Source organism: Perna viridis, chromosome 9 (genome assembly GCF_037379345.1).
Source record: "Perna viridis isolate PV_CMFRI_1.1 ecotype Kerala chromosome 9, ASM3737934v1, whole genome shotgun sequence".
NCBI classification, from domain to species: Eukaryota; Metazoa; Mollusca; class Bivalvia; order Mytilida; family Mytilidae; genus Perna; species Perna viridis.
The window spans coordinates 5,947,572-5,970,342 of NC_142453.1; the positions used below are offsets into that span (position 1 = coordinate 5,947,572).

General features: G+C 34.7%; 1 protein-coding gene across 1 annotated transcript; it reads left to right on the forward strand.

Moving 5' to 3' along the window:
- Nucleotides 1-1,625: 1,625 nt before the first annotated feature.
- LOC148606458 (matrix metalloproteinase-18-like) lies at nt 1,626-17,282 on the forward strand. Its single transcript, XM_088544971.1, has 11 exons — nt 1,626-1,825; nt 6,073-6,164; nt 7,514-7,647; nt 8,486-8,561; nt 9,203-9,351; nt 10,992-11,237; nt 11,898-12,020; nt 13,193-13,366; nt 13,893-14,017; nt 14,674-14,822; nt 16,497-17,282. Exons 1-11 carry the CDS (start codon nt 1,727-1,729, stop codon nt 16,600-16,602), a joined length of 1,473 nt encoding a protein of 490 aa, XP_088401097.1. The 5' UTR covers nt 1,626-1,726; the 3' UTR covers nt 16,603-17,282.
- The last annotated feature ends 5,489 nt before the right edge of the window (nt 17,283-22,771 follow it).

Below are 22,771 nucleotides of genomic sequence, written 5' to 3' on the forward strand. Positions count from 1 at the left end.
CGCAGATATTGTCAAATATACTTCTCAATTAGGATTGTGTTCAGCCTTTGTTAATTTACAATCGACATTTTTGATTGACCGATATGAAGTTTCTATTTCACAGATGAAACAAGTAATCTTCAATTAGAAACAAAATGTCCCTCCCGGGCTTTTGTGGCGGTTCATATTGCTAGTGCTTTTAATTAGTGTGTGTGCGTGTGTGTGTGTGTCGTCTTGTTTTCCTTATCTTCAGTTTTTATGCTTAAAGATCGTCTTTCTTTCCGGTGTTTAGGCCATAATTTTAGATTTTGACGTATTTGATCATCCCACTACAGACACTCTGGTGATAATTATTTTTTTTATTTTGTTTTTGCCGTTATTACAAATCTGATAATTCAAAGAACATTAAAAATCATGATGAATACTCTAGATCGCATCCTGTTATAAATATAATCTAGCCATGCACATCAATTATTTCATTTTAGTATTTCCTAGTGACGCCTTTTATATTTTATTACACGTAAACATTATTAACGTAACGATTGCATTTTAATCCTTTTCAAAAACTTGCATATAAGAAGTGTTAATTTTTGTTTGTTTGGTTTTTTTCTTAAGTTTCCAGATTGAAAATTGCACGGAATTTGAAATTTCAAAGGTTTTGAAGCATTGATATTGCACCCAGAGAAGTCTTTGAGGATTGCCAACATTTTGTAAATACTTATTCAAGGAATGCCCAAATGCAAAATATGTACAATAGATGTTAAGGGTTATATTCAGCCTTTGTTGATAGCAACACTACAGAGTTTTAGCTCTTTTGTGATCACCTATAACCATTAGTCCGGCAACGGAGAAAAATCCCGAAAATTCCGTTACCATGTGAACGCAGCATAACAACTTCAATTTTGTTCTGGGAACAATATAATTAAAAGCCTACATTGCATTGCTTCCGGTTTCTGTTACGCTGCGTGTGACATAACAGAAAACCGTGAGCGACGTGAGATCGGCTTTTAATTAGATTGGGTAAGTTCTGTTGTTTGCATACTGTTAGACGGATCCATGGAGGGGGTTATAAATTCTTAAGTTAAACATTAGCAATATTGTGCAATTGTTATTAAACAAATCTTTATTTATCCATGTATTCTGGAAAGACCAAAGTAGTACCTTCATAGGTGAGGGATGCACAAAATACTAATCGAGGCCTGGATTTCTAAAAGATCTCATTGGAGACTTTCCTCACATTCTTGAGTTAAAAAAATAATGTTCCTTTGCAAGTGATTTGATTGGTCGAAAACTGAATTGAGGAAATTCTCAGTTTAGGATTCTTTATAAAGCAGGACCCAGAGATTAATGGTAACTGTATTTGAAGGTACTCCAGTAGGGTGTACTTGTTATTCGAGTTTCCAAAGCGTATATCATTTTATTTTCTGTATCAAGACCCAGGGAAACAAATTCCATAATTTAGATTTCCTCGGCTCTCATCCGCATGAAATCTCACTTGTACGCCTCTGCATGTTTTATACGTATCAATCTATATGCAACTGCGTTAATTACTTTGAAATGTATTATGACCTTTTTGGTAAAAATAAAACACACGCAGATTACCCATGTTTTCGCAACCGGATGATATAAGTGTTTTAAACGCCTCTCTAAAAATAGTAGAAGGATTTATTAACCTTTTTAATTCATACATTAATCTCACCAAGTCACACCAAAAATTTACATTAAGTAGCAACAAGTGAAAAAAACTATGGTTCATCTTTTTATTCTTCCAATATTTCTTTTTTTCGTGGAAGGAGGGGTGATATCAACAAAATTCAAATCTATATCGACCGAGCCTAATGCTGAGGTTAGTACTTTGATTTCTAAATATATATATATATATATATATATATATATATATATATATATATATATGTTTTCAATTTTAATTGAAAACATCATTGACGGTTTACATGTGTATACACATATATCCGTATTTACACGTGTTTTGATATTTTGGCATGTTAAACGCTGTGTTTTAGCATGAAACCTGAAGAACAATTATTTCTATTTGTAAAACAGAACCTTACATTTTTTTATCTTGATTCATTATACCGCCTTTCACTATGCACTGCCTATGTTCGCGTTGAAGGTTTCCAGGAACATTAAACGTTGTGTATGCGGTTTTCCTAGATAGCAGTGATTTTTTAATTCAACGAAAATCCTTTCAGCTTATTTTCGTAGACAAACATTTTTTTTTCGCGAAATAAGGCAATAAATTATGGAGAAAACTATATGAGTAACTATATGAATATTTAATTTTTTTGTGAAATTGCTTCTCCATTTCGTATAACCTAGCTTGGTATTTTAGCCACGCCCCTAACCACGGAACTACTTGGACGGGGTATCCCAATACGCTTAAAGCATGCATGTACATCACGGTATTGATCTGCATTATACAAAAATGTTGATTTCATGATTTTATATTCAGCGGCCCTGTGCAGGTCCGGGTGTCAAAAGAATAGGCCTGCAGCAGCGCTAAGCTTGTAAAAGGCGATTAAATAGTGCTCAGAACCCTAGCCGAGGCTAGGGCGCTCCGCCCACAGAGCAACTGGGTTGTGTGCCCAGGTGGTGCAATGGGGTTTGTTTGTTTGTTTGTTTGGGTTTAACGTCCGAGCAGCAATATTTCAGCAATATTCAGACGATGAAATTGATGATAAAATGAACATGAAATGATTATGAAATGAAAAAGGGATGGAACACAAGGACAATGGGGTCGACAAATTTTGATTGCCATTGGAAATAGGGAGAGGTGGGTAGGGTCGGGCAATTTAGCCTCCTGTGGCGGAGCCCTATGGTTCCTACTCCGGGAGAATACCACAGTAGGGTTCTTTAACGTGCGAGGAACGTGGCATCTTTCCCAACACGGTGCACCACTATGGTTTGCGGTAAGGTTTTCCGTATTATAGCCTGACAACCCCAGCATGTAACACGCCAGGGGTACCCCATTCCACCACCTGGGGCACACATCCCAGTTGCTTTGTGGGCAGAGCGCCCTAGCCCCCGGCTAGGGTTCTGAGCACTATTTAGTCGCCTTTTACGACAAGCTTAGCGCTGCTGCAGGCCTATTCTTTTAACACCCGGACCTGCACGGGGCGTGCAATGGGGTACCCCTGGTGTGTTACATGCTGGGATTGTCAGGCTATAATACGGAAAACCTGACCGCAAACTATAGTGGTGCACCGTGTTGGGAAAGATGCCACGTTCCTCGCACGTTAAAGAACCCTGCTGTGGTATTCTCCCGGAGTAGGAACCACAGGAGGCTAAATTGCCCGACCCTACCCACCTCTCCCTATTTCTAGTGGCAATCAAAATTTGTCGACCCCATTATCCTTGTGTCCCCATCCCATTTTTCATTTTATCATCCACTTCATTTTCATCGCCTGTATATAGCTGAAATATTGCTGCTCGGGCGTTAAACCCCAACAGTCAATCAATCACATTCAGCGCATACCGACACAGTCGTTTATACCCCACAATCTACGCAGCAATTAAAAACAGTATCCTTAAGTAAATTGGATATAATCAATTGGTTATCCGCACACTCTTCCAAATATTCATTTTGTTAGACTTTATATAATGATCATTTTGAACTTTTATAAGACATCACTTTTTTGAGGTACTGATATCGAAAGGAACCTTTATACCGACATTTTTGCCACAGCCTGTTGGGCATTATGATCTTTGTTATATATGTGATGTTTTGTATTAAGTTACATAAACATTTTCTTTTCATACATACTTGTATTTATTAAACCCTTACACTATAATTAAAATGACGGATTTTCACGGCGATTCCATCAATAAAGTAACACCATGCATGTATAAATGAAATCCGCGATCTCCATTTTGATGCATACTCGTGTCCGGAAAAAAGACATATTATCTTCGAATAATGTAATTTCAGAAGAAACAGTTTCTGATTGGATAAAAAAAAATCGTTAATCATATAATAGACCAAAATTCGTAATGATGACTGTGAGGTCATCAAACGTTTTAATGATTAACTGGTTTTTGGTACTTAAGGAGGTAGACCTAGGGTAAGGGACATACCTCTTGAAATCGGTGATAAAATGCTTGCATCATACTCAATTTCACCAAAGCCTATCGAGCTTTCATTTGAAACAGAATGAAATTAGTCCAAGTTACTTCGATGCTTACATGAGACTGATGTAAAATGCTAAATACAAACGTTCCAATGATTTGTAAGAGTTGTGTTCCTTACCCTAGGTCAACCTCCTTAGATTAAATTATAAGGAATCACTGTTATATTCGCTTTGACATTACATGAATGGCAACGTAATCGTACGATTCTTTGGCTTTTATTTACAATGATACCTTGAGTAAAACTTATCTGATCATTTTTTTTTAAATTTTAACGCTTCGTTTCTAGGGAAATGGCGGAGGGCCCAATAGTATTTGAAAATAAGGGGCTACACAAAAGGGGGAAATGGGTGTTATCATAAACATTGATAGAAGATGGTAATTGTTACATGTAATCCTATTTTGGTAATTCAGATTTTGAAATTCTGTTTTATAAATTTGTTTTATAGGGTAGAAATATCTCGAACCGAGTTAAAAGGTTAAGAATTTGGCCATCTTTTCATTTTTGGTCAGATTGTGATATTTTTTTAATTAATTCCTCATGAAAAGTTCTATCAGATTTTCATCTCTTACTTATTTTAGTTATAGATTACAAGATCTTTGATTATCACCATTAAAGAAGAACTTTTTTTTCACTTTTAATTGAATTTAAAATTTTCCACTATATTGTACCCAAACCATTTGGTGTGTCCAAAACGGACTTGCATGTATAAACATCCAAATAAAAAATATCGCACAACAACAACGTTTCGAACAGATCTCTTACAGTTAAACTTTGTAACTGTATCAAAGCTACTTGAAATAGTAGAACTCATCTGATATCATGATTAAGTAAATACCTCGATTTGATAATATTGTACTCTGCGTGTTTTCTGTCATTATTTTTATGTCTATTTTATTGCAATGACATGTAAATGCCTTCATTCAATGTTTCAGTACAAAATCAGCTTTTTGTAGTTATTATGTATCCATGCCTCTTCAGTCTAATAAGTTAAAAATCTTAATTGACATTATTTTACACGGAGTTACGTAAACATGTACGTACTTTTTTATGAGTTATTATAGCGAATGTTGTTATTCTATCTGCCGTTTTATTGATGTAGCGAATCTGAAATGGCAGGTTGTATTTGAATCGTTTTGAAAATTTTTGAGAACTATCTCCCCAAATCGTTTAGGAGGAATTGTGCTTTGAACTGTAATATCATAAGATTAATGTGTTGATTTATCTCCCTTTAGAATACACATTATTTTTTACCTCTCACTGAAAGATTTTTTTTTCATTTAATTTATCTATTGAAAAGTTTAGGAAGAGTTAATATTTACGAACATTAAAATATATACATGTTTTGATATTTAAATCGAACAACTGCCCTTTGCAAGCATTTAACAATGAAATATCCTACATGTACTTGTATCTTCGTGTTCACCTACATGTATGTTAAAGCAGGGACTTTATATAGTATACTCACTGGTTAACGTAAGTGTCTCAAATAAAGTTAAACTAAAATTCATTGAACGTTCAAATATATAAAGTTATTTACACAATTGATATACAAGGTCGATCGGACGGACGGACATGAAGACAGATGAAAAATATATCACTAGCCAACTTGACAAACGCGCATTTGTCTTTCGATTTTTTTCTTTTTTTTCTTTGTGACTTTATTTTCTCTTTGGTGATCAGCTTGAGCGCAAGATTTTTTTCATGGCTCTTTAGAGCTTCCGTTCAAGAAAATGAATGCTTCGTTACCGCAATCAAATACAAGTTTGAATACGAAAATCAATAAATTTTGTTGGTGATTAAGGAAGTGTGACTATAAGTATTCATTAATTCACAAGAATGTAATATATATGTACACACATATTTAAATACACGTACTAAGCACGTTTGTTTTTTCGTAATTTACATGTAAAAAACACAAATAAATGTTTAGAATCTTGTTTTTACAGCATTATTTACAGCAGTTTGGTTATATACCAGAATCCAAATCGGAATTCCGTTCCTTGAGACAACACCATAATGACACAAGCAAAGGCCTAAGGTAACGGGCTTCACAAAATGATTTTTTAAAGGATTTCTGGTTCATTTACGGAATTCATCATAGCGATATTCCATTTGTTTACTTATTTGTTTTTATTTGTTTTTATTATTTCAAATCGATGTTTTTTAATACATGCACATGTGCCGGGGTGCTAGAACATGATTTACCAAAACTGTCAAATTTACTCATGAAAATGACAAATTTTCCAATAAAAAGGGGTTGTCAATGCCCTGCACCCCCTGGACCCGCCGCTGGTTTACATGTCTAAACCAAACCTATTTTCAAAGTCAAAAAGGGGATTTAGTTTAGACAGAACTCGCTATATAATGATTAAAAACACAAACAAATAAACGAATGCAAAGTGTTAATGATATATTCATATAAGATCAGATATAGTATGCCTCCGCTCACAAAATATATACATGTAAATGTATACTTTTTTGCATTTTTTGTGGTCGTGGTGGTGGGGGGGGGGGCTGCACCCTGCTTGAATTCCTGTGATGCCCACTTCACATTGTTCAAAATAATGTACATGTAGGTTTTTTAATTTGAGTTTAAAGCTTTGAAATACAGGTTCTCTATCAGTAGGAGCTTATCTTGCAGGTCCAACTGATGGATCCAGGGAGGTTTCCAGGGTTCGCACACCTCTTTGTTAAAACATTTTGTTAATTTCTGCGCAGAATTGGGTTTGTTTGTTTGTTGTTTGTTTGTTGGGGTTTAACGTCCGAGCAGCAATATATTCAGACGATGAACATGAAATGGATGATAAAATGAACATGACATGAAAAAAAAGGATGGGACACAAGGAAAATAGGGTCGACAAATTTTGTTTGCCACTAGAAAAAAGGGGGATGGGTAATTTAGCCTCCTGTGGCGGAGCGCAAAGGTTCCTACTCCTATCGAATACCACAGCAGGGTGGTTCTTTAACGTGCGAAGAACGTGGCATCTTTCCCAACAATGTGCATCACTATGGTTTGCGGTCAGGTTTTCCGTATTCTGTAACATGCCAGGGGTACCCCATTCCACCACCTGGGGCACACATCCCAGTTGCTCTGTGGGCAGAGCGCCTAGCCCCCGGCTAGGTTCCTGAGCACTATTTAGTCGCCTTTTACGACAAGCTTAGCGCTGCTGCAGGCCTATTCTTTTGACACCCGGACCTGCACGGGGCGCGCAGAATTGGGAAAAATGGGTATAATATAATAGTCTAAGACCTCTCTTTTTTCTTGAACCCATCGGGAACCATACCCTTTTCAAAATATCTGGATACGCCCCAGGGTCCATTGAAGAAACGTATATTTTACATGAAAAATTAAGACCTGCTCATTGTAAGTCACTCTTAATATTGCAGGTTGTTTCAGCAAACGTACCATCTTCCGGTGACGGGAAATTTAGACCCACCTACTTTAAAATTGATGAACACACCCAGATGTGGTAACAAAGATCAACCACGAATTCCTGGAATGCCTATTGCCTTTACACTAGGTAATTAGTTTAGGATTGTGATTTATAATAATTATAAAAAAAATCCTTAATATGATAATATGCAATCGGGTTTAGCTTAACAGCAGAATAAATCTGTTCAAAGATTGTAGAAATGTGATTTATATACTTAATAATTATTTTTGAACCAAAAAAAACTTGGAAAACGTTGGTTTGTCGCTGGATTACATTCTTTTGATTTTCGCCAGAATCTTGGTTCCTTAGATAACTCTTTGTAAAACCATTTATAATTTTTTTTTCACAAATATTGATCGTTCCATTTTACGAGTGTTATTTAACTAGTGATCGATTAATTTAGAGAGTGTTTATTCCACTGATGATCGATTTATTTAGTGATTGTATTCTTCACTGGTGATCGATCTATTTAGTGAGTGCTATTTACAATTATGGTGATTGATTCATTTGGGGATTGTTTTTTTTTTCACTTGTACTGGTGATCGATCCATGTTATTTTCATTTATCGTTGATCCATTTGGTGATTGTTATTTTCACTAATTATCGATCAATTTGGTGAGTGTTATTTTCACTAATTATCGATCAATTTGGTGAGTATTATTTTCACTTTTAATCAGTTTGAATGCTTCGGTGGAAGTTTTACTAATTTGAAATAAAGGCAGATACCATCACTGTGTGACAACAACTCTTCTTAGTTTCAGTATAATTTAGTCAAAAGCTCTTATCATATTAACCACTATTTTACTATGCACAGTAGATAATCAAATTTCGTTTTGTGATCAATTATTTCATAAAAGTTATTTATTTTATTGTAATTATTTCAAGTATAAAATTTTATGTTAATGTTAATTTCTTTTCTTTTCAGGAAGAGGGTGGGATAAGACTGATATTACATTTAGAATATCAAAGGGTTCAAGTCTCATAAGCGAGGCAGATATAAAGTAAGTCATGTAATTACTACAATTAACTTGGTTAACATAGTTGGTCTATCTCATGTTTGAATGACTGGTATCTGTTGAAAAAAATGCCATAGGCTAAAAAATCATTACCTTTCGATAGATGTGGACGTAATTTAACCACGATTTCCGTCTGACTGCAGACGCGCATCTGAACCACAGAGTAGGGTAAAGTTTGGCAGAACATAGATATCTAAATTTAAATGCATTATCTGTTTGAGTACACAAAAATCTTAACTTCATTTTGCTGGGCATTTTTAACACATTCTGCAAAGGGTTCCAAAATAAACTAAGTTTTGATATGTTCCCCTGATATTAAAGGCAGCTCGTTTCAAGTTGACATGCTGGTCAAAAGTCATTTGTATAATGGCAGGAAATTTAAATTCTGTAATGAGTGGACCATATCGGCTAAAATTCTGTAATGAGTGAACCATATCGGCTAAAATTTTGTAATGAGTGGACCATGTCGGCTAAAATTCCGATGTTCGTTTATTTTGTCACCTGCAGTTCCATTCGCTTAATTTTGCCCAATCCTTTTATTTTTATCACAAATATACCTATGTCCACCTATAAATAAATACCAAAATAATTGCCGCCACAAATATTGTTTTTATTTCTATTTCAAGCCAAGCCTGTGATGCGGGTTTTAAAGCTTGGGCAGATGCAAGTAAGGGAGTATTCACGGTCAGAAGAGTCGCATCTAATCAACCAGCTGATATCGACATCCGGTTCGAACAGGGTAACCACGGGGATGGGTACAACTTCGATGGATTAGGTAATTAAGATTCACATTCACGTCAAATCCACAATATGTCAGGGGCAGATCAAGAAAATTTGAAAAGAGGGTTTGCAGAGAATTTCTAGGCTATTATTTGCTTTCCCACAAATTTTGCACTAAATTAATGAAAGTTTTCCGAAAACTTTGATCTGAAAATGCTTAAGTGCAGCTACGCCTTAAAACAAGGCAGAAGCTTATGATTAGTGATTCATGCATTTCTTAATCCCAAATATTTTTTTTATATTTAAGTAGGCCTCATAGAAACTGTAAAATACTAACTTCTTAAATAGGAGTGCAAATGAAAGTTGCCAACTGGAGATATTAACACCTAAAACTTGGTTATGTTCTACTACAGAGAAGTTCGGGAAAATTTGCCGCCAGAATTTTTACACCATAACCATTCAAAAATTATTTCATAGTATATAATAGCAGATCTAAGGAAATGAACATAGGAGAAATCGTTTTAGGACCTAACAAATTTATTTGAACAGTTTCTTAGATTATCTTGAGATATGATGAATCACCCCTGTCGGGTTTTAGACGAAACCATATTTAATTTTGATTTGGAATCGTATGGAATTAATGTATAATTTTTAAGGTGTTTTTTTTTTCCATCAAAGTGTATGATCTGTTCGGGATCTAAATGTGGTTACTTCATGTGTCATTTCATCTTATAATTTAATGACACAATTTAATACTTTGAACTAAATTATGCCATGCATCTCAGATCGACTCCAATTAAATTTTATTCATTTACTACGTGTTAAAGGTGGCCATGACTATAAAGAACTTGTATATACATTACCGCGCCACATTGTAAAGCGAGAAAAATTGACATTAACTCATCGGTACTACAGTTTCGTTAATGGAGGACATAAATATCGTGATCTTTCCTAATTAGGAGGTTTTCAGTTCATTTTTGGGACAAGAAGGGTACATTTGCAACAATTACACACAAAACAAAAAGATGTCTGTTAAAATGATCACCATTTTTAAAGGGTATGAAGTAGTACTTCATTAACCAATAAACTGTCAGAAATTTCAAAAGGCAACACTTCGCTCTATCATGGAAATGAACACATTTTATTAAGATTTCTAAAATTTCCCTCAAAACTGGAGGGTGTATATATGTAGTTGTTGCTATGGCACACTTTAAAATACACATTTTAGATTTTTAATAAATAAAATGCCACGAATTTGGATTCGTCACTGCACAAAAAATAAATGATGAAATTTTAAAAGTGACATGATAGGCTATGACTTTTGAATTTATTGTAGATTCCACACAAGTTTATTTTTATAGAGACAAAGACATGCTTATTCCATGCTTCCTTTAATACTTTCACACACCCATTGAGGAGGTAGACCTAGGTTAAGGGACACAACTCTTGAAATCAGTGATATGTTTGTATCATTTTCAAAAGCCTCTCGAGCTTTCCTTTGTAAGAGAATGAAATCAGTCCAAGTTACTTTGATGCTGATATGGAATTGATGTAAAACGGTGAATACAAGCGTTTGAATGATTTGTATGAGTTATGTCCCTTACCCTAGGTCTACCACCTTAAACAAAATTTTTCATTTAATTATGCGATAAAATTACAAGTTGCTGACATGTCGGTGGTCTAACTTTTTCAAAGGGGGAACCGTTGCGCATGCCTGGTACCCACCTGATGCAAGAATGCACTTGGATGATGATGAAAACTGGGACGGGAGTAGAAGCGGTGCAAGACAAAACATCAAAGGGATATGCCTTCATCAGGCTGGACATGCACTTGGTATTGGGCATTCGACCGACGTGACTTCTGCCATGTATCCCTTCACTCCGGAAAGTAACCCACGAGAAGACTTATCCCCTGATGATGTGGCAGCAGTTTCAGTTTTGTGTATGTTTTTTTTTTCACTCACTATTTACTATTTTATGACTGCAAAACTTGCCTTTATAGCTGTGATACAATTCAATCATGACAGGCTGGCAGAAACATAGATTCCGTTCTCTTTAATATAGTTTGCACCTGCCTCATATCACGTTATACCAAAATTTGTAATCATGTTTAATATACCAGTATTGTGCTGCCGTAGGTATAGTTACATGTACATGTCCTTTTTCGGTCCAAAATTTAATCAGTGCTTTCAAAGTCCAGAACCGAACCCTGAATATTCCCAAACACCTGTATGAACCAAATCCCGAATAATAAAAAAACCTGACGAAACCGAACAATTAATTATCCGTTAACCTTTATAAACCGGACTCAGAACATTACATAAACATGTAAAAATCGAACCCCGAATATTGCAAAAACCTGTCGGGATCGAATCCTGAATTATCAGAAAACCTGTCGAAACCGAATTATGAAAAATAACCTGTCCTAATTGAACACTGATTAATCTCAAAACCTGTATAATCAAGACACTTATTAAAATCTCTTTGTTTATTACAGGTTTCATAGTAGTATAATGGAGTGTTTTTTAGATCCTAATACTAAGATTGAATTGAACAATTTGTAGGTCTAGTTTCAATTAGATAGTGTCATTTTACATTGCAGATACGACAACACCAGAGCCCGTTACAGCAGGTCTGCTCAGTCCTAGAGGTCTTATGGAGAAGCTCCCTGGCACGGATACAAAACCTCCTGTCTGTTATATGGATATCGAAGCTGCTGTCAAATGTGAGTATTTGGATTAAACCAAGTTTCGCTTGTATGTACTTGAAAAATTGTAACATATTGTTTTTGATATGGTACTTTAAAAATATTTTTAGCATATGTTTTTTTCATGTTTAGGACCAACATCAAAAACATTTGTACTAATTAATTATGAAAAAATCTTGTAGATGAAATGCATATGGTAATTACATGTAACTATATATACCTTCATAAATGGTTTTATATAATTTTGAAATAAAATATATGTTTTTATGTGTTTTCATATGCGCAAAAACGTAAACTTAAAATGTATTTTCATACTGGTCCTAAGTATAATTATGAAAAAAAACATATGTTTTAAAACATGTTTCTATCTTTCATGTGTTCAGTAAAACAAATGTGTCATATATTGTATATTGAACAAACGGGGAAATCGTCATGATCCTGGATATGACTATATGATAGCATTGTATAAAGAATAAAACATCAGAAAATGTCTTGCTATTCAAATACTGCAGGCTTTAAAAATCTATATTCCCGGCGAAGTGGGTTCGAGCTTGACGCTGATTCATAGGCGTATACCCGGCGTACGTCCCCTTAAATTGGGAAAATTAATTTTGCAAGAAATCTGGATTTTTCTCAACTTCTTCCACAGATATTTTCTCAGCCATTAATTTTTTTGTGCCCACTAAGCTGAAAACTTTGATCCGCCTCTGCTAGACTTTCACAACGATTTTACATCATTTAGCTTCGAACCCTCCACACACCACCGACTAAGCCATTCTAAAATCTGAGGCCGTAATTTACAAGTAGATATAACATTCTCTACTTCATCATATACACTTACATGTATACCCGGCAACTAATACCAGAACAAACTGGACAAATGTCGGAATTCTTTCATATTATGTAAATTGACTATAGATCTTAGGGATCTGTCCTAAGTGAACATAAATTCGTTTCATATTCACACTTCCGAAGTTGGTCCAGTGGGATTTTTTACGAGGGTTGGAATCCCTTTTTCTGTCGAACATTTTTATTTTTAATTTTGTAAAAAGATTTGGCAACAAAAGAAAAAACAAATGATAGCCTGTAACTACCATCCCCCTCTCCCCTTCTTCTTAGGAAATCTCTCCTTACCGTATTGTCCCATCCTACCCTACACTCTATGAAATAATCTTATACATTCCTTACAGCTGATTTCATGGAGAAGACATTATTGTTTGTTGATGGTGTAAATGTATTACTAGTGGATAAAATTGACGGGATAACCGACATTTTACAAACTGGTTCCCTTTTGACGGAAATATACTACAACCCCAATGCTGCATTCGTTCGTCAGGATAATGGTCACTACTACTTCGTGTTCGGTGAGAATATTGATATTTAGGGAGCAAACATTCGATTTCAATAGGGGGCTAGGATATCAAATTTTATATCCTGGATTTTGTTTTCGATGTACTTTCTTACCTGACTTTATATTTTTACTCAAATTTATCCAATTGTTCATCCTTGATTTGATATCGTCCTGCATTTTTATTTTAAATTTGTTGCTAGCTTTCCACTAAAAATCAAATGGTTGTTCCCTAAATCAGTAATGAGTTTCATTGGTTCTTTATATATTGCATGTATGTGCATCAACGAAACGTTGAAAATGAAATTGTTCTCGCGATTTAAAGTACCGTGGACACTCGGATTGTTGTTCATCAAAGAAATCATGCCTATTTAGTAATGACATAAAAAAAACATGCGTGTTTTTCCGAAATCAAACCTTTGCCTTTTGATTCATCGAAAAAAATGTGAATGATTAATGATTAAAGTAGACAGGGTTGTTTATAGTCCTCTATATAGTTACAGAGTAGACAGTGTTGTTTAAAGTCCTCTATATTGTTACAGCTAGGAGAATTTATCATTATGATGTAAATCTGAATTTCGTGGGTCAAATCAACTTGGAGGAAGATTTCCCAGAAACACCAGAAGCAGCATTTGCTACGGATGATGGCCGTGTTTATATCTTTGGGGTAAGATTGATTCTATGACATGTGTACGCAGTGACTGACACACTAGAATATAACATTCCCACGTTCCTAAATATCATGCAACAACAGGTTTTATTTTTTTTATTGTATAAAATAATTTTCGTATTGTAAACATAGTTTTGCACTATACTAGGGTTCTTCTTTAATTTTTATGATGAAGGTCAGCTAAAGGGTAAGGGTTTTGACCCCTACCCCGTTATCGAGTGTACAGTACTTTAATGTAATAATTTTAATCTCTAGCAAAACCACTGAATTCCATTGACAGACTTAAACTTCAACTTCCTTTATCATACTTCTAAAATTACTTACATATGACAATCAACCCAAAAATATTCTAGATGGTGTTCGTAATGCGGCACGTATCTTCGTACGCAAAACAATAAAAATGCAGAACAAAGTAAAACACTTTATGTTAAAATTTTCGATATAATTTAGCGGCTACCTGCTACAGTGGCACTGTGGAAAAAAGGGGGGTCCTGTCCACAAGTACATATGCAGTTGGCTGCGGTGGCAACCATAAAGATTTTTATTTGAAGAACATGTAACTTAAACATGAATTTCGAATTTAACTTTTGAAAATCGGTAATCAGACATATGTACCTTTACTGCATTAGACGTTATTTTTTTTATTGTTTTAGAAAACCATTGTATGGAACTTTGATATACAGAAGAAAAATGTAGTACCTGGTTCTAATTTGCCAATAAGTACAGTCTTTCCAGGAGTACCGGACGATATTAGTGGTGCAATGTATGATGAACATATCGTACATTTCTTCAAAGGATTGAGGTACGTCACTACATGTAAGCTTAAAGCAACACATGTACATGTGTGAAGAAAATGTGATTTTAATTGAAGAGACATGAAGGCGCACAATGTTGATCTCCTCTGCAGGCAATTAACCGCTTTCTGGTTGACAACGTATCACTCCGCTAGCGTATTGGATAAAAAAAAATGAAATAGCGAATACAAGGGGTGGATCCAGAGTTACAGGTTGGGGGTTGAAATACAATTAATTGTCGAGCCAAGCGAGGTCATAAAACTTTGGTGGTAGAATTTGTGAAAAATCAAGATTTCATGCAAATTTGTTTATCACAATTTTAGGCGATACGCCTTTCACACCCGTCCTTGGATACGCACCTAATACACTTTGCATAGAAAACTGTCATGCACTATGCCACCGACGTTAACCTTGTTTAAAACATATTTTGTATTATTTCATGCTTTATCAAATGACCATAAATTGTCTGTACAAGGCAGAGATTTAAGTGATACCGAGACAAACTTCTTTCATGCAATTGTAACATGAATTTCTCGTAACTTTTCACTTGAATTGAGTCACTCAGTTTTGTGATAGAGTTCATATGATCTACATGCAATGTGAATCGAACCTTTACATGAAATTCATAGGAAAATTAAACCAACTAAGTTACATGTGAAGCTTATTTCACATAAATTTCAAGTCAGCACTATTTGGGTGTGTTTCCAGCACTAGAAAATGTTCAAAGTTGAAGTACATCTCTGTCCAAAAATCAGGCCAATGTGTATAAGGTGTGGCACATGAAGGGAAAAACGCAGAGATTTTATGGCATTATCCAAGTATTTATACTTGATGATCTCCAGAAATAACCATCAAAGTATTTGTAAAGTTTGTTTTTTAAGATATTGATAGGTCAAATTTAGTTGACTACGTACTATGGAAAAATGACAGGAAATTTTTTTTCCAGCATTTTTTCCCTTTTCTGTATAAGAGGAAGTCAAACATATCTATGTCATAGATGCTTCATAATAAACGGTTGTTTTCTAGATGTATTGAACGTATTTAAGGCATAAAAGACCAATTTTGAGAAAAAATGATGTGCCGCACATTGCCTCATTCTCGTGCAGAATGGTACTTAAAAAATGAAACCAAAAACAAGCAAACTGATACAGAAATAATGAACAACAAAGAAAAGTAAACGTATTAAGCAATACCGAATTTACAGAACACTGAAACACAGACATTAATCCGGTAGAGCAAGCGTTCTGTACATCAACTATAGAACATGTAACTGAAACACAAACATTAATCTGGAGAAATCATAGTTACACTCATCACCAACACGTCATCAACACAATCAAGTCAAGAACAATTATTTTTGCAGTGTGTCAGTATCATGTACAATGTATATAAATTTTATCTCAAATGTGCAACAACCAAATAATAAAACTATGGCCGGTTACATGGTCTGTAAACTTTCTGAATTTTTTTAAAGATATGAAGGTAAATTATGTATGTTTTTGTGAGGCATGAACCACTTCCTGTCTAATATTTATAAAGACTGCTACTTAAAGCAATATTTAAATTTTAATTAAGCTTACGTGATAAATGATACTAATAAGTTTATGTATTTATAACGATACTTATTTTTAGATTTAGAGTTGAGGTTAAATGATGTACATTGTGTGTTTTAATTGTTACAGCTATTACTCATTCGACTTGAAGGAGCGGAGAGTTACTGCTGGTGGTCCCTATAGCGACACGGCCTCTAGGTTCATGAAAGGAAAGTGTTTAGACGAAAGCAAATAGATTCAATGAAATAAACAAAGACACCAATGCAAACGTTTAGGTGTTGATATTATAGTGTTAAAGTAATTATACATTGGACAGACTAAATACTAAGGAGGCCTGTTATAGGGCTTTTAAGTATTGCTCTTGATATATTGTTTACCTGTAATTCTACTATTGAAAGCATTCAAATCCGAAGACCGATTCATATTTAGTTTGCCTCTTTCGGTCACAGCAATGCGATGCATAGTCATTGGAATTTTCTCTTTAGGGGTAGTACCAGACTTATTACAGTATGTAAAAGTTTGCACAAGAGGATTCCGTTGACAGGATTGCAATATTTACTCTATCAACAACCACCTCCTGTGTTTTGGAATGAGAGTATGGCATCCATTCTCACAGGGTCACGTGACGATGCTCACTAGTCCTATAGAGAGGCAGCCGGCTTCTAGACAGTGACGGATTACAAGACTGCTTGTAGTTCAGGTCGTTCGATTTTGACACGCCTGTTTCAGTTTTGATTAACTTTGCCTGGATCCTCACAAATACTTGTACTTTCGAATGCAAATCAAACTAATTTTTATTTGCACGTGTCTTCAATTACAAACATAACAAGTTTCTGCGATTGTAAAACACTGTGACATTTTCTCAAGGTAATATTATAGAATACCAAATTAATTAATTAAAAAAAGTAAAATCTTGTATGGTTTTAAATTATTATAAATAATCACAGTTACATGGGAAAAATGATTGTGGACAATACAGAAAGGAAATGTTTGATGAACCTGAGAACAAATAAATGTAAGGAAGTTTGACTTTAGCATGGAATAAATACTAAAATACTAACCAAATTTCAATATGTTGTACACGTGTACAGGAGTAACCTCTCATCAGCAGCATTAGGATCGAATACATAGGAAGATTTAAATTCAAAAATTAATTGTTTATTAAAAGTACTCAAAACTGAGATTATCGAAACAGGAAATACATTCCATCGCCAAAAATTTCAACCCTGTGCAGTACAAGAACGAAACCTCGGTGTTTTAGGTATTTTGAAATTTGTAAAACTGCATTTTTTATAAATGAAATATGATATAATTCGGGGTCAGACACGTCTGACTACTGAGTTGGTAAATACCCTTGGGCGCCTTTAGTCCACCAACAGTGACGTCGACCCATGCAGTGGTCATAAATACTAATGTATATGTACACGTGTTTCAAGGAGTAGCTTATTATCACCAATATTAGAATCAAATATTTGTGTTCCCGTTCTGCCCACTTTTGAAATTTACAGGTAAAAATATTGTGGGCAGAATGGGAATGCAGATGTAATGACACTAATTAGAGAACAATAGTAAATTACCTATAGTCTGTTTTACTGTTTGTTGGCAATTCAATGTGATTTTTTCTAGTCTTTTTAATGGCTATATTTAGTATAACTGTTTTGTTTTTTGGAATAAGTTCATTGAAATAAGTATACATTATATGCTAAATTCTGAGACCCATACTTATTTCTGATAAATTGTACTTGTATTTGTGCGTGTGCCATCCTACTGCATTGGTTTACTAATACTGCTCGGGAAGGGTGCTACATAATATATAGAGGTGCTTAGCTTGGAGTGTTTATATGAAAGCTAGCTTTGACATCAAGTCAGTGTCATGATGGTCTTTGATCTTGCTGCATTTGGTGATAAGTGCTTAGCTTGGGTAGGAATTATAATTCCAAGCTTGCGTATTAATTTCGTCATTAATTTACTTTTAAAACTGAATATGAATAAATGGATAAATTTATTTTTTAATCACATAAATAATAAAATTAATGTTTAACTTAATTGGGTAGTGTAAATTTTTTATAAAATTAAATAGCTATTTACAAGCTTACTGCACACAAAAAAATAGCATTTCATTAGCATAAAATATCTTATTATAAAAGAGAAAAATATTTATGCATCTTTTGAAATTATAAAAAGAAAATTACAACTGCATGTAAAACGAAAAAAAAGATATTTTGTTATAAAAGAAAAAAATATTTATGCATCTATGTACAAATTTGAAATTATAAAAAAGATAATTAGAACTGCATGTAATATTAAAAACAGACTATAATTACTAAAACAACAACTTGTACCTGATTGTTTATTTATGACAAGTGGGCAGAATGAGAATATAATTTTTAAAAAGTGGACAGAACGGGAACAAACCTATAGGAAGATCTAAATCCAAAAATTAATTGTGTACTAAAAGTATAGCAGCTTTATAATCGAATACGCGGTGAACCCTGACCCAGAAGCCTAATTTTAAAAAAGTTAAGCGCTGTACAAAGACTGTATAGTTTAACATACAACAAGCTTTGGCATACATGTAGGTATTAGCTGTAATATGAAACTCCGTACGCAGGTGCTGAAGGGATAATGCCACAAATGGAAAGAAACTTGACAAAATACAGAATGAAAAGTCATCGCGTTTGTCATAAAGTTTGGTCAAAATTGTTCCTTTACCATCGATTTCTAAGTGTAGGTCAAGATACGAGGATAATTTAACAGTGTCTGTAGTATCCTTCAAGTTCTTTGGGGTAGATATGATGTATAAAATCCCCAAAACTAGGATTCTTTAACCATAACACATCATTTTATTGCGAAAACTTAGATCAAAGGATCTGGCTGAACGATGTTTTTAAGTCAGGATTTTTACTGAGTATGGGAAATAGGAGTATAAAGAGTTGAAATGATTGAAAAGTTTAAATGTTATTATTATCTGACGATAATCTTGAATTAGGGGGTTTCCATATCTTTCGAATTTTCCAGGATTCACATTGAATTAACTCTACTACGGGATTAATACGTGCCGTGGTAGGACTGGATACCCTCTTTGACAGCCGCGAGTATAGACCTGAAGTTAAAAGTTTTGGGATCTACTTCCGGTGTTAAGATCCAATAAAGCTGTACATCAAAACTAACAGTAAACACTTTTTGAAAAAGTCTTTTTACAAAAACAATCAAATTCATATTAAACATTTTCAACTTTGTTTTTGAAAATCAGCTAGTTTCATTTTTTTAACAGAAACAAAGTCGTGTTATATAGATAGATAGATAGATAGATAGATAGATAGATAGATAGATACAGCGTCTCAGAATGTGACGAATCTATTCGCTACACTGCTCCATCGGATCAAATTGATACAGGGAAGATAATGTAAATTTATAGAAGGGTCTGAAAAATTCCCAACGATGTTAGAATTGTCGCTATTTCCCCCTTTCTTGTCGCCATTTCTAGACATCTTAATGTTCTTGTCTCTTCTTGATACTTCTTGTTGCTGATCAGGGAGACCGGTGTTACTAGAGTTCCTGGTTAAAGCCAGAAAGGCCTACTCTTATGACATGTTGGGATCGCAAAAAAGTATCTGAATTTAAATAATCATTGAAGACCACATACATAATAATATAAGAAATCCTTTTTAGAGAAAGAAGATACGAAAATACCGAACTTTGTATGGGAATCTCCGCAAGACGTAACTTCCTGTCGAACTGAAATCAGACTATCAGTGCTTCCAAGCTATGACTTAATTTCGCATTAAAAACCGCTTTGAGGACTTCATCCTCCATTATCGCAATTTTGGCCTTCGCAAACCTAAAACACTTAATCGTATTATCGATTTTGGGGTAGTGAGTTTGAGTTATGGGTTTTTTTGTTCCTTTTAATTTAACGTTTTTGTTTTTGTTGTTTCGTTTCGCATTTTTTGTTGGATGTTTTCGTTTTTCCATAGTATTTCATAACTTATTTGTCTATACATGTACATGCATTATATTCCTTAAAAATTGTTGAATGTCTAGCAGTTGTTCAAAAACAATACAACATAGTTTTGTACAATATAACCTCAGCAGCCCCTTCAACTGCTGCACGTGCTTGAAAGTTACAAATTGAATCATCGTCACAAAGTGTATAATAATATATATTTAAGTGTTGGCTATCCGATCTATTCATAATTGGAAATAAGAGAGGGTACTGACCGTCGAGAAAAGCGAGTCGAAAGATATGGAGCAAATCTTTTTTTCTTTAGCAGAGGTTCTTTAAAAATTTTAAACCAGATGTTATCCCTTTTAGGTCGAGCGTATGCTCGTCATGCCCCCACATAAATTCACCCTTGCGTAAACGATACCCGGCATAAATGTGTGGAAATCATGGTTTGCCATGGTCATATCAAAAATGAAGAAGAAATACAAACAATAAGTACACAACATTCAATCTTTACTCTACCGAACGGAACAGGCAGATATGATAAACAATAAACGCATTTAATGCACCGAAGTCTAAAATAACATTAAAGACTAAGAGTATGAATAAATACAGTCAATATCATAGCACTAGATTTCAAGAAATGACCACGAAGATGTCTTGACACCATTCCACTGTTAATTTACCAACAGTACATGCTTGATATGATGGCAAAAAACAAATCTGTAAAATACACAAGAGCAGATGTTACTACGTAACATGAAGGTACGAATCAAAATAAAACACAACAGTCAAAACTCAGTGACAATTTTCAAATTTGTGGATAGATTAGTCCGCTATATGTTAATAAATATTAAAAGCGTCTTCCTTTTCTCAATATGCCACTTTCATATAAGACATGTGCCAAAAAAGGATCAATGTGTCTCCTTTCAAAGGTACGTGGCAATCTATCGAGATTGCCACCTCTTAAGATTTTTTAATGCTACAAACCACTTTGGGACAGCCGAAGGATTGTATTACTAACTGTACGGTTCTTTTTCATGTATCAAAGTGGTATGTTTTTTAAAATTCTTGAAACATCTACATTTGCTGATTCCAACGGTCGGCATTCCAATGGAAACAAATTGTGCTCCTCTACTTGCTGAACTATTCCTTCACTCTTATGAGGCTGACTTTATATCTGATCTGATCCAAAAGAAGGAACATCGTTTACCTAGATCCTTAAATCTCATCTCATTTTCCACTATATAGATGACGTATTATCGTTAAACAATCCAGTTTCGGGGATTTTATGAATTGCATCTACCCTGAGAAAATGAGATAAAGGATACGCAATATACTGTTAAGTCAGCCTCATATCTTGACCTACACTTAGAGATCGATTGTAAAATAAACTATTGACCTAACTCTACGACAAACGCGATGAACCTGCGGGAACCTGCGGGAACCTGCGTAAAATACCTGCGTATGGAGTTTTCATACGATAACCCATATGTTGTGCCACAGCTTGTCGTATTTACACAAAATTTTTGTATCGCGCTTGACTTCCTACAATTACAAATTCAGGCTTCTGGAACAGGGTTATGCTGCTACAGGAGTGAAGTCATTACTACAGAAGTGTTATGGTCGCCATCATCAACTCTTGGATCGTTACGGTGTATCCATTTGCACCACGAGATCTGATCTGTTCAATGTGTCTTACTAGAAGTTTTTCTTTGACTCTTTCGTATACCCTGGACTTGACTTTTTATGAGCAACTCGGGGGGTGGGGGGGTAGTTCTAGAAAAGCAGAGGACGCTTACGATACCGGAACACCTGGCCCACGCTCCCAGTTCTTAGTGGAGTCCGAGTTGCTCATTTCTTTTGTTGCTTTGTATGTATTATTTTGGTTAATTTATGTTCTTTGTTGTGTTTGTCTATTTTCCATGTCTGGTTTTTATCCAAGAATTACTTTCTTTTGATTTCCGCTAGAATCTTGGTTCCCTTGGTTACTCTTCACTAAGCTTTTATAATTTTACGTGTCAATATGATTCAAATACTTTCAAGTTGGGGTTATGAGTCAATTTTCCCATTTTTGCTGGTCTTAAAAGACAAAGTTGTATGTATATAAAAGCCCTATCTTTGAAGAAAGTGAGATTTTTGGTCAGACTCAATATTTAAATAGTGTAGCTGCCATCAAATCTCCTATGCAGATGGAGATTATGTTCGATATTTCAAAGGTTTACACCTCTGCCACACTCAGTGCTTAACCCCTTCTCATTTCGCAAGTTAGGTCATTACACCGGAGATAACGGTTTATAATGAGTAGTGCTCATTCCAAATGAATTTTTCACATCCTGTATTATAGCAGAGCCTACATATATGAGCTAGCAGAGTGATACGTAATAAACCAGGGTGCGGTTATATGCATGCGTAGGAGATTGGCTACCACTCCTCTTCATAAAACATTGCGACACCT